The following is a 13953-nucleotide window of genomic DNA, read 5'->3' as shown; positions in this document are numbered from 1 at the left end:
GTACGATACCCCCTACTCTTCTGTGGCCCCACACCACGGAATTTGCGGCGGTGATGCCACTAGACAGGGCGGTGACATCCTGTTACGCGGCTGCCCGTGGCAGGGAGCCGGCACGTGGGGTGCGGAGGAATTGGCCCCAAGTGATTCGACACTCCCGGTGGACGGGAAGCCGGTCTCTGTGTTACGTGCGGGCCCACGCCCGCTAAGACATTACATAAATTTACGGAGGCCAAAGCCCAAGGCTTCGTGAAGCAGCGGGAGGTGAGGGGTCCCTGTGCCAGGGAGGGGGGACTGACGGAAACGCCCTCCTAGCGGGCAACATTGCTCCTGATATTACATTGCACGCCCTACATCCGTGTAGTCTGCTGCGGAGTCCTTGCCTCCCGGTCCCCATCCAGAACTATCTGTTTGTCGTGAGTGTACATACGCAGGAGATTATACTACCTTTGGCAACTTCAGGCACGGTCCCCCTAGCGCATGAAACCCTGTGCTGGTGGCCTGGCCGATCCCACGCGCTGGTGGACACCCAGTCATCTATATAGGCCCTCTTTGGCGTAAACTGTGGCGCACCCTGAGTTTTGACACCTAACTATGTGGGAGAAAATATCCATCACTGGTGCCTAACATTGGGCCTTGGTGCCCTGGTACTGGGGTCCTTGCCGGAAAATCTACGGACGTCTTGGGAGCAAGGGGGGTGAGGCGGAGGACCCCTGTTGCCCCAGCTGCAAACTCTGTCGTCCTGATCCAGGTGGCTTCGCTGAATATCCACAAACAACGGGCCGGGGCTGGCACCATGGGCGAGCCGCACAGGTCTGGGAAGGGAAGCAAGACGCCCAGTAACAAGAGGAAGGGTCCTATGGATGCATTTACCGGCAGCCAGGCGCCGGACGCCATAGCTGAGGTGCACGCTGACGCTAATGAAACCCCACCTGCAGACATTGAAGGACGGGAGGACAAGCTGACCATGCTTGTGGAAAATGGATTCCGAGCAGTGAACATGAAACTGGACGATATAGTGTCTACCATTGGCTCCCTGAAGGCAAGAGTTGAAAAAGAGAGCATACGTGTCATTGATGCAGAAAATAGAATTAGTAGTAACGAAGACGCTATCTCACAACATGGTCGTGACATCGCTCAGCTTAAGGAAGCCATGACTAAAATGCAAAATAAATGCGAGGATCTTAAATCTAGATCAAGACGTAATAACATCCGTGTGGTCGGCGTGGCGGAGTCATTTGGGAAAGGCCAATGGAGAAACAACTTGAACAACTGCTTAAAACACTATTCGGTCCTGAGTCATTCTCCGAACATTTCTTGGTGGAGAGAGCCCACCGTACTCTTGCCCCAGCCCCCAAACCAGGTGCTCCCCCTCGCACAATAATTGCACGGCTGCTTAACTATTGAGATAGGGACACAATCCTGCAGCTGGCCAGGGAGGCTGGTACGCTTCAACACGAGGAATGCCGAATACATATATATCCAGACTTTTCTGCCGGGGTCCAGGCGAGCAGGTGATCATATGAACCAGTCAAGAGACTCCTTAGAGACTCCTTAGAGAACAATAGAACAATAGACCAAGAACCGAGGACTAGGGATCTCCGGCGACCGGATTGGTCTGTATCCTTATGTAGTATCCACTGCAGCCTTATGGGTCCGACAAGCAGGGCGGCTCCATTCCATGTGACTATTGGAGATTGGAGCCAATCAGGCTGCCATGTGAGGCAACATGGCTATCCCGGGAATGTTCCACGATTGTTTTTGGGTACATCGTCAAGTTGGGGGTGATGATGAGGGTGGGGGGGAGGTAAGAGGGGTTGGAAATGGGTGTTCTTGGTGTGGAAATTTGGACCACCTGAAGGGGTTTCATTCGAATACAAGGTTGGCTTCGGCCGGAAGTTTGGTCAATGCCAAAACAAGCTCGACCACGGTTATTGAGTGGGTGAATATTCCGCAGTTGATGTGGGCGGTGGGTGGGGCAAAGTTGGGGCAGATGTGGGTTCCTGGTGTCAGATCGGGATGGTTTTGGGAGTTTCTGTTTAAAGGAGTTTGATTGTTAAAATCAGAGAGCGGTTGCATGGCAGAATGGCCGCATCACTTGCGACAGGGGCGAGGCTACGGACAGATGATTTTTACAACATGCGGGTATGGCACAGGCTGGTAGGGGCTTAGAAGTCAAGCTACTCTCCTGGAATATTCGCGGGTTTAACAACCCAGTGAAGGCGAGGAGGGTGGCAGCATATGTTACACGCCACGATCCTCATATTCTTTTCATTCAAGAGACACACGCACTGGGTAATGTCAATTCTGCATTCCTGCCAAGATGGGGCCCCCAGAGGTACTACACGGAATACTCAACACAGTCTAGGGGAGTGTTAACCCTCATACACCCCAAGCTGTGCTTTAAATACCACTCCAGTAAAATAGATCCGTTTGGCAGATATGCACTAGTCTGGGGGGAGTTGGCGGGATACCAATTAATACTTGTTAATACATATGGGCCAAATGTGGACGATCCACAGTTCTATTGTACGATACTTGATATGCTAACTATGTCAGGGGAGGCACTGATAATCTGGGGCGGCGATCTCAATAATATTTTGGACCAGTCCCTTGATCGGTCCTCTACTGCCCCCAGACCCCCCTCCAGAGCCGCATTGGTTGTGCGGCAGTTGATGGAACAGATGGATGTGGTAGACGCTTGGCGCACACTGCACCCTACTGAGAGGAAATTCACCTTTTACTCTTCTGTCCATGATTCCCATTCACGTATCGATTACTGGTTCATTAGCTCACCCCTGGCCGGCATGGTCACCAGTTGTGAAATACACCCATTCACCCTCTCTGACCACTCACCAGTAACACTTGGCATTCAGCTGGGTGATGCCCCTCCTCCAGTTAGACGGTGGAGAATGCCCCCCGCCATACTCAGGGACACTAATATTTGCGAAGCCCTCCATACTGAGATCACAGAATTTATTGAAATAAATGAGGGATCGGTAACCACTTATGCTACTCTCTGGGAGGCATTCAAGGTCTGGATCCGGGGTACTATCCTGGGCAAGTCCACGGGTATGCTTAAAGCTGTAAGACGGGAGCTGGGCGCAGTCGAAACTAAAATAGGCCTGTTACAAACTGAATATAGCGCCACACAGGACAAGGCAACACTATCGAAAAGGCATGTCGCGTTGAAGGAATTCAACACGTTAGCCAGCAGGGAAGTCTTATACATGGCTGCGCCTGCCAAGGCCCGTAGATATGGGGAGAGTAATAAGGCCGGGGAATTCTTAGCCACCATGCTTAAAACAGATAGACATCAGAGCCCAATCCCTGGTATTTTGACACCCACTGGGGCTTTGGTTAATAAGGAGCAGGACATTAATTCCACCTTCGCTGAGTTTTATTCCTCCCTTTATTCCAATCATGACATCAAAAGTAAAGAAGACACGTTCCGGTATTTGGATAGCCAAGACCTCCCTACACTGACCACTGAGACCCGTAACATACTGGATCAGCCCATCACTATTGAAGAAATCGTAGAGGCCATTAAATCTCCGTCAGGGAGCCGCGCCCCCGGCTTGGATGGACTTAGCGCGGAACTATATAAGGAATTTAGGACTGAACTAGCCCCCCTACTGTTAAAGGTGTGGGAGGAGGCGATGGATCAAGGGAACCTTCCAGAATGGATGCGCAAAGCTATTATTACTGTCCTCCTGAAACCCCGTAGACCTGCACATGACATGGGTTCGTATAGACCGCTCTACTTGATTAATACCGATGCGAACATTTTAATCAAGGTGTTAGCCACCAGGCTCCTGCTGTACATGTCGATCCTTGTTCACCCAGACCAGGCAGGCTTTATACCAACTAGATCTACAGCTCTTAACCTGAGGTGCTTGTTTAATGTTATGGCACACATTGATCCCACAACAAAGGCTGCCGTGGTGGCCCTTGATGCCGAGAAGGCCTTCGATTCCGTGTCCTGGTCTTATCTCTTCCTGGTGCTTGAACGATTGGCTTTGGCCGATACTTCATCAAATGCGTACAGCTACTATATACTCACCCGACTGCTAAGGTTCTGACCAACGCCACTTTGTCCACCTCGTTTAGGCTCTACAGAGGTGCCAGGCAGGGCTGTCACTTTTCACCTATACATTTCGCACTTACTATCGAGCCGATGGCGGAACATATACGCCAGAACCACTCACATAGAGGGCTTAGGATGACCGCCCCCCCCCAGATCATTTCACTATATGCTGACGATACCCTGCTATATGTCCGCGACCCAGTAGAGAACGTACAGCACACAATGTCGGACATACATGACTTCTCGGAATATTCAGGGTACATAATCAATGTTCCCAAGTCCGAAATATTTCCCCTTACGGATTGTACGGGTAACATTGCTGCAATTGCTGGGCTTAGGCCCACCCCGACTCAAGTACGTTACTTGGGTATTATGGTGGCCAGAGACAAACAATTGTTATATACACAGAACCATGGTGAACTGTTACTGAGTTTGACGACCAAGTTCCAAACGTGGGCTAGCCTTCTCTTGTCCTTTTATGGTAGAGTGGCTATTCTAAAAATGGTAGTCTTACCCAAACTCTAATATTATTTTAACAACATTCCGATATGGCCCGGCAAGTCCTTTTTCATGAAACTCAAGTCGCTCGCCTCTAATTTCATTTGGAATGGGAAGAGGGCCAGATTGGGGTGGGATAAGATGGTGGAACCATTCTCACGGGGTGGCATTGCTGCGCCAGATTTTGAACTATATTATCTGGCTGCACAGGCTCAATTTGTTAAACACTGGTTTGACCCTGATGACACATCTCCCCACATCCCCATGGAGAAACATGCTGATCGCCCCAATGACATCAGATCACTTCTTCTTAACCCTGTCTATGGAGACACATGCCCGTTTGACCCGGTATATACAACCATACGCGCCTGGGCCAAGATATATAACAGATTAGGCCTTGAGACCCCCTATGTCCCGGAGGTCCCCCTGTGGAACTTCTCGAGTATATCCCCACCATTTGATAAAGCCATTCAACAATCCTGGGATCCTAACAAGTTATTCACACTAAGGGACATGTTCCCAAATGGCACATTCTGTGAACTCACTGACTTCATCGGGATGGTGGGAGGAGGCCCACTTAAGCGCTTTCAATATCATCGTATGAAAACTGCTTTTGCGGCTAGATGGCCATCTTTCCCGTTGGAACCCCCGGTACATGAATGTATTATGGCAATAGTATACCCTAATAGTCACAATAAAGGGGTCTCGTTGGTACACTCACTAGTACAAACCCACTCCCCGTCACATAATACGATAAGAGAGACCTGGGAGCGGGATACGGGCACTCAGATTGATGAAATACGGTGGTCACGCTTCTGTCAACATACCAAATCCGTCTCTATGAACGCGGGGCTACGGCTGATCCAGTTTAAAGTTCTGAATCAGCTCCACTATGCCCCCCCAGACTGGCCAAATTTGTTGAGAGTTGCACGGGAGCCTGCCCCAAGTGCAATGCACCAAACGCTAGCCCCTACCACATGTACTGGTCATGCCCTTTGATTATAGAATTCTGGCGGGAGGTGGCAGAACTCCTCAAAGACATAACGTCGATTCCGGCGACCCTGTCCCCCTTAAAGTACTTGCTTGGTGACATTGGTAAGGTGAAAGAAACTACGAGGCGTTTATTTAATATTTCATGTGTTGTCGCCAAGCGCTGTATCCTTAAATCATGAAGTCTACAACTGCACCACCCAGAGCCAATTTCTTAAAAGACTTATGTTTGGTAAACGACGATGAAGGACTTTTTGTTTTATCGGTCCCGACACAGTGTCGGCCCAAAGACATTTGGTCACTGTTGCGTATTTGTGTTCCCAGATATCGGACGAGGATACTACGCCTCTCCCTTCGCCATGATGTGGGATGTTTGATGTGTTTTTCTTGCTACTCTGTATATATGTGCCAATACTGTACATGCCTCAATACCTTTTCAAATTCTTTCTTTAGTGGACGGTCTGAATGCTAACCTGCACTCTTAATAAATAAATGTTTAAAAAATTTTAAAAAATGTGCAGATCACCTGATCTGCAAAGGTGAGCTGCACATTTCAGGGGGAGTGGGCGGCAGCGCAAATAAGAAACTGACCAGCCTCCTCACTGCATTAGTGTCAGGACTGCGCTCCCAACGCTAAAGCATGATAGACCCCCAGCACCAATGACGTATTGGGAACGCATTTCAGATTGACTGAGCCTGAAATGGCCCATCAGTGTGATATGTTCAAACAATTCTATCCATGTCTGATAGAAATGAAAGTGGGACAACAGCAGTTTATACTGCCTCTGTTCTATTTTATAGAAAATGCATGAGAGAATTGGCAATGATCCTGTCGTGCATTGTGCATTCCCTTTTGCCCATGTGACTTTTGTGACTGTTTTATGTGTATTTCAACGAGCATTCCATTTGTGGATTTAGGATGCCTTTGAATGCACAGAAACAACAACTTATTCACGCAGAAGCAGATAGGGTTGAAAAAGGGCATCTAAATGTTTGCATTTGTGACGCACACATTCAGGCGACTTTTGGGACTAAGGTTCAAGCTTTTTTCTGTGCAAGCGATGAGATGTATGAGCAGGAACGCTTTTTAGCCAAATTTGGGACATAGGAATTGGCTCCAACTGATTTGCACCAAATCACACATTTACTGAGTCTCGATGGAGGCTCGAATGGCTCGAGCTGTTATGAACCTTTTCTGCAAAGATTTGAACCAGCCTTTCAGTCAGGCACTTGATGGCTCGGAAATAAGGGTGCTGGTCGCACCGTACCTGCACCCTTTCTGGACCGCCCCACTACAACTCTGCTGTCTGCGGCCATTGTGCCTGGCAGGTCTCACCTGCGGGGCGCAACGGCCCCAGAAAGCAAAGTTGTCATGGAAGCACCACCACCGTTAACAATGGTGCTGGTACTTCTGTCAACACATGTGGACACTGCCTGATATCCCAAGCCGCCGGGACTTTTAATGTCCCTGTGACACCAGGATATCAGGTGGCTGGTTCGGTATTTCGGTATTACGAGGACAGTGATAACCCACCGGCAGGTCCGGCGAGTTACTGCCATACTTGTAAAGAGGCCCACTGTCTTGTATTTAAAAACTTTATCAGGTAAAATTGTAAATGATGTCCTAATTGTACTTTGTAAATGGTAGCATATTCCTGTTGTTAACTTACAGTATTGAGTTAAGAAATAAATGTTGATTTTTTGGAAATTTTAAATGGAGAAATCCAAATGCAATGCTTTTAAATGAAAAAATAGATAGTAGTTAGGTTTCTGATTCTGGCACCACCTTATGGTATACTGCAAAAGAATGGCAATTCTGAGAGAGTCTGATATCCCAGAATAATGTTAGTTTGTTTGTTTCTTTCTTTCTTTATTTGTACCGCGCGCCAGACCCAGAGGTATCAGGGTGCGGAGACATGGATATTCTAAGCTTATAAGTCACAGGAATTTACATCATTTACAAATTGCATATTTATTACATGAGAAATATACATAGTCAAAAGGGTGTGTTGCAGTGGTTGACAGCATTTGTGAATTACGCACTGGGTGACCAGAGAATAAAATACAGGTTATGGTTCAGGGAGTAGGTGAAATGGAGAGGACAGGTTATGGTGCAGGGGGTAGGTAGGATGGAGAGGAAGTCGGGGGGAGCTGATGATGAGGATGAGAAGTTGGGGAACCTTCTCTTACAAGTCAGGATGGCTTTAGATGTAATTAGATTTGAGCCAATTGATAAGATTGCACCTGAAATGTTGGTAACTTTGGTTTTCCCTTAGTCGTGGGGGTAAGGAGTTCCATAGTTGAGCGGCTTTGACCGGGGAGCTATTACCGCCTAAGGTGGCTCAGTTGAATAAGGGAACTGTTAGGCAATTTGCGTAGACCGTTCTGGTCGGTCGGGTTGTCAGTCTTTTGTTAAACCTCTCTGTGAGATAGAGAGGAGCTGCATTGTTAAGGGATTTGAACGTTAGAGAGGCAGTTTTATGTTTGATTTTATCCATGGTGGATAGCCAATTGTTTCTCAGGGCATTGTTCTGGAGTATTTGTATTTTCTTTGTGAAGTATTTGTTGGAGAGCATTACAATAATCCAGCTTGGAAAGCACGAGTGCTCTTGCCATTGTGGTGCAATTGCTCGTTGAAAGGAAGGGTTTAGCTGACCTGATCAGTTTGCAAGTGTAAGCTGTGGCGGATGCCATAGCATTCACTTGTTTTGTTAGAGTAAGGGTGGAGTCAAGGTAGAAACCAAATGTTTTAACCTCTTTCATTACCTTGATTGAGTTGCCGTCTATATTGAAGGAAATATATTTAGGGCCGAGTTTGTTAATGTTAGGGGTGGTCCCCAGGATGATAAGTTCTGTTTTGTCATCATTCAGGCATAGACCATGTAATCATTGTAATGCCATCCACCAAGGCCAAATCCATGTTGTAATCCCCTGTAAGTGAGAAGAGAATCTGAGTGTCATCTGCATAGTTAGTGTAGGTGACACCAAGCCAATCCAGATCATCAAAGAGGGGCTTGGTGAATATATTATACAGGGTAGGGGAGACACAAGAGCCCTGGGGAACCCCACATGTAATAGGGATAGGATCAGCTGCTTCTGAAGTGGAGAAAGCTCATCGTTCTTTCACTCAAGAATGATTGTATCCATGCTATGGCATTTTGTGAAAAGTGTGCAGCTGATTCTAGGTGGTTGCAGAGGACAGTGTGATCCACCAGGTCAAAAGCTGCTGAGAGATCTAGTAAGAGTAAAAGGGCACATTTGCCCTGATCTCTAAGTTCATCCACCTGGGCCTTGTGGTCAGTAAGTTCTGTTTTAGTTCCATGTTGAGGCCTGAAACCTGATTGCCTTGTGCCTAGAAGTTTGTTCTGTTCCAAAATGCTCTGGATCTGTAAGTACGCCACCCTGTCTAATATTTTGAGGAGCAACGGTACCGTTGTTATAGGTCTATAGTTGGTGGGTATGGCTGGGTCAGGAGTTTGTTTCTTCAGAAGAGGGAGGACCCATGAATCCTTAAGATTACTTGGGGTGGTGCCTGTTCTAAAAGATGCATTAATAAGCTCAGAGATAAATGGCGAGAGGTTTCTAGCAGCGTCTCTTATGATTTGGGCCGGGCATTGGTCTCCTCTACAGTTAGAGGGTTTGAGAGAGAGTATTATTTTTTCAAATTCCAATATAGTGATTTTGTTGAAGTTGAAGCGGGCGTCTGGTTTAGGTAAGTTAGGTACATTTCTAGGTTGGGTAGTAGCTATTGGTACATTTTTTTTTTTTGTCAATCTTTACTTGAAGAGTGGCAATTTGTCTGTGAGTGCTTTCTGTATGCCAGCGCACCACAGCTTGTCTTTGACGCAGTTGTCAGGTTCAGGGATGTTATTTTCTAGTTCCTTTAGTATGGCGAAGAGTTCCTCCGCACCTGATTTAGCCTGTGATATCCTAATGTCAAAACTTTCTTTTATAGCTCGTCGTATTTCATTTTTGTATTTAACAGAAATATTCATATAGTTTGCTTTGATCTCATCAGAAGGTGTTAACCTCCCCATGGATTCGCTTTTACGTTTTTCTTTTCTTAATGATTTAAGGTGTGGAGTAAATCAGGCATTTAGATGTGCTCGTGGCTTGCTGCTCCTTGTTTTTAAAGGGGCAATGGTATCAAGAGCTTCTAATACAACTCTGTTGAATTTATTCACTACGGTGGAGAGGTCAAGTGAATCTGGGAGGGAGTTTAGAGTGTGGAGTATCAGGGGAATGAGTCTATCTGATCTTATATTCTTTTTGTGTTTAGTTGGCATGGAGGGTGCTATGGGGTTGTTACCAGTATAGATCATTTTGGAGTCTATAGTAAAGGCTATGAGGGAGTGGTCCGCCCAAGCCTGTGGGTTGATGGTGGTGAGATTAATGTTACAGTTGTGGTCGGCTACCCAGTCAAGTATTTTGCCCTTGACGTGAGTGGGTTGTATTACTTTTTGTTCAAAGCCAAGTTCGGATCGGGCGTTGGCGATGATAGACTCTTGAGTATCGTTGGGGTCATTGTAACCTAAGTTCAAGTCTCCGAGTAGCAGTACCTGGGATGTATTTTTTAGATTGTCAGACAATAACATAGATAGGTCCTCTTCAAAGGAGCCAATGAGACCCGGAGGTCTATAAATTAGGTGTATGGTAATAGTTTGTGAATCTGAGATAGGTAGCTTTATAGTCAGGGATTCACATGAGTTGGTGTGCATAGGCGATACTAATCTCATTGCTAGTGAGGATTTAGCTATTATTGCTATTAACTCGGGTGTTAGCTCTATCTTCTCTTAAAATAGTATACCCTGTTGGCACAGCGATCATCAGGGATGGGCCTGCGGCCTGGTGCAGCCAAGATTCTGTGATTGCTAGGAATCGTATTTCTCTGTTTCTATAAAATCAGCAATTTCTGTAGCATGTGCTACCAGAGATCTTGTGTTGATAAGAGCTCCCTTAAGCTGGTGGGTGGGTAAGTCTAAAGTTGCGGTCAGTGTAGTCTTACTGTAGTTAGTGGTCATTGTATTATGACTTGTGTTAGGTTTAGCTAATTTTGTATTAACCGAAGGGGTGATGCTATGGTTGGTATTACTCGATTTGGTAGAGATGTGTTTGGAATGGTAGGTATAATTGTTTGCTAGTCTAGTTAATGGTTTGTATAGCTTGGGTAGTCTTGAGCGTAGTTTAAAGGGATGGTCTAGTAAAAATGTTTTATTTAAAAAATAGATAGGCCACATAAAAAAAAATACTAGCATTCTCCGTTTTAAAACTTCCTATGTAAAAGTTTGAGCTATTCAAGCTCAAAATTCGAAAAAGCAAGCACAGGGGTGCAGCCATTTTGTGAAATGGAGGCCCTCCTGTGCTGGCTTTTGCTTTTGCGGCACTAATGAAGGAAAAGCCAGCCAGCTGTAGTAAACAAAGTCTACCGCTGGGTGGCTTTCCCTTCATTAGTGCCGGGACTCGGAGGACGCGGACCAAAGACCAGAGCAGGAAAGCTGCAGCTGAATCTCGGTAAGTGCTATTTATTTTTTTTACAAAAAATAAGCACTAGCTGTGTTTTTTTTTCTAAGTTTTCCGGGCTGGAGGAGCCCGGAAAACCTAGAAATAAAACCGCAGCTTTAAAAATGTTATATTTATGTTTGCGGTCGCTTTTGAAGCGACAGCAAACATAAATACGTTATTGTGTTGGAAAACGCTGCGTTTTTTCTTTCCAAGTTTCTCAGGCTCCGAGCCTTGAATAGCTCAAAATTTTACATAGGAAGTTTTAAAACAGAGAATGCTAGTATTTTTTTTTTTATGTGGCCTATCTATTTTTTAAATAAACATTTTTACTAGACCATCCCTTTAAGGTTCCTATGCAAGAGGTCACATGGGGCATATGTTATATTCATGTTAAATTGGGAAATAGGCTGGAGAGGTCTGGTCAAGGTATTCTGAGAGATATTCAAGGTGGGCCGGCACTCAATTAGCAATAATGTACACACGAGGACCGTAAGGCAGTGGGTGGTGGTAAACATCATGTGCTGAGATAAGTTAGTTCAGCTGTGAAGTGGTATAGTAGTACACAATAGGCTAGTTCAGCTATGCAGTGGTATAGTAGTTCACCATAGGCTAGTTCAGTTATGCAGTGGTATAGTAGTTCACCATAGGCTAGTTCAGCTATTCAGTGGTATACCAGCACACAATAGGCTAGTTCAGCTATACAGTGGTATAGCACCACACAATAGGCTAGTTCAGCTATGCAGTGGTATAGCAGCACACAATAGGCTAGTTCAGCTGTGCAGTGGTATAGCAGCACCCAGGGGAGGTAAGGGTCTCAGCATTATATGAGGGGTCTGGACGTAATCTCAAATGTGCCGGTACTGATGCAAGTATTTTAACAACAATTACAGAAACGAGAGATAGCGGTGGGCCACGGTACAGTGCATGTCAAGTGCGTATCAGGACCGAGATGGGGGGAGCTTAGTAAATCTGTACCATTACCACGTGGTATTAGGCCTAATACCGGCGTACATGTTGCACTTAATATTGGGCTTTATAAAAGTGTAACAGTATTAGTGTGCATATCGTACATTTTCAGGTCGGCGTGTGCAGTGCACAGAGGTGTGTGACATGCACTGAGGAAAATGGGATGAGGTTGAATGCGCAGGTATAAGCTGGGAGAGTTTGCAGTACATGTGTTGCTCAGCATGAATATAGGGCAAGGTAGTTCGTATTAGGGTTCACGTGACATGTTAGTCAACAGCTAATGTCAACATGGTGACTAAGGTGTATGTTGTTTGCATTGATTCAAATATTTCTTGAACTAAAGTTATGGGCCAGAATGAAAGCCCCCAGATGATTATGCCATGACTATTTTCTGATTCTGGTAGCCAACTGCAACATACAGTCATTCACTAACAGTGTCCATTTTCATTTTATTTTTAGGTGCCTCTTGTAAAGTCATAACTATAGTCTTCCTTATATTAGCATTCTGCCTTTACAAGCCTCCAGCAGAGAAAGGCATGCCACTGGAAGAGGACAGTGCCGTCATTGCTACTGTGACTACATGAACATCTGAAAGGATGCAGAAGTGCCAAGGTATAAGGAAGAAAACCTATAAAAGATGTCAGCTGCCTCAATGCTAAGATGACATTTTAACGGAACCCATTACCACTGGAATTGGAGCTGCAACTCCCATGGTGCCCACATGTGCTGTGATCTTAATGCTGGTTCGTCATGCACACCGCCCACGCAAGGACTGTGGAGCTCGTGTATGCTGGCACTACACTCCTTTAAGTCTTGAATGTCGAAGAACAAATAGCATGATGTCCTTAATACAAATTTTTCTATCTATATATAGATGTAATATACAGCCAATAAACATATTTTCACTTTTATTCCGGCGTTGTATGTTTTTTAAGTCAGCGCTCTGTATACCTACATGTTTGCCTATTGTCATTGCACAAACACGAGTTTGGCAGAGTCGTATAAGCTGCACTTCTTGAACATGTCAAACTCATGAATTATTGCCCATAATCTGGTGGAATGGGATGCGCTAACTGTGAACCTAGGAAGGTTTTTAAAAAAAATATTTAATGTGAATTACACTATTTTAATAGATGTTTTACCCTATAATGCCATTGCTGAGCTTTTGTAATATCTGCAAAGCACTAGTTACTGTACTCAGTCGTTTACTATGTCAACCAGACCACCCCAAGGTAATTATAGCATCATAAGTAATGGATATTTTTCATGTATCCTCTAGTTTAGTTACCTGCTTATTGATTTTGCCAAACAGAGGAGGTTTAAAAACGTGGTTTACAGGTGTGGTGTCATTCCTGCGGATAATTTCCTGGCTATGGAGGTACAAATGTATGTTTACATACATATGTATTTGCAGATATATCTGTAGGTATACACATAGCTATATCTCGAATGTATGTGTGCCTGTACACGTGTATATCTGTAATGCAGTACTTTTATAGAAGATACATAATTAAGTTTAATTATCAATAATTCCACTTACATTTGGAGATATCCACTCTCTGAAACATTAATTTCTAATGCTAGATTCCATTAAATTATTCTTAACCTGAAACCCTGATCATTGTCAACATTTGATACAACTTTGAAACATATCACTTAGTGATTCTGACTCAACGTGTTTTGTCTCCAGCTCCCTATAACTCTATCTATTTATACATATTGATTACTGAATATATTGAAAACATTTGAGCCGAAATCTTAACATTGAATCAAAGCTGCAATAAAGGTATTTTATTTTTATTTATTTTATTTTGTTGAGCATTTGTTAGGCGCCTACACAACAGAATTGTGTTTCAAAAAGCCCCAAGGCTAAACGGGAAGGGTACAGGGGACATAAATAGCAATGGTAAAAA

The 13953-nt window shown here is 45.0% G+C and overlaps 1 protein-coding gene across 1 annotated transcript in view; it reads left to right on the top strand.

Moving 5' to 3' along the window:
- Positions 1 to 12951, top strand: part of SLCO4C1 (solute carrier organic anion transporter family member 4C1) — an 812270-nt gene extending 799319 nt beyond the window's left edge. The window contains exon 13 of the mRNA XM_069625459.1: positions 12500 to 12951. Within this exon, the coding sequence (XP_069481560.1) occupies positions 12500 to 12624 (125 nt within the window). The 3' untranslated portion in view covers positions 12625 to 12951. The remainder of the gene's footprint in view (positions 1 to 12499) is intronic.
- The last annotated feature ends 1002 nt before the right edge of the window (positions 12952 to 13953 follow it).

The sequence above is a fragment of the Ambystoma mexicanum genome, chromosome 6p (genome assembly GCF_040938575.1).
Source record: "Ambystoma mexicanum isolate Mex_15411 chromosome 6p, UKY_AmexF1_1, whole genome shotgun sequence".
NCBI classification, from domain to species: Eukaryota; Metazoa; Chordata; class Amphibia; order Caudata; family Ambystomatidae; genus Ambystoma; species Ambystoma mexicanum.
The sequence above is the reverse complement of the archived record's forward strand: the minus strand, read 5'-3'. Positions and strand labels throughout refer to the sequence as shown.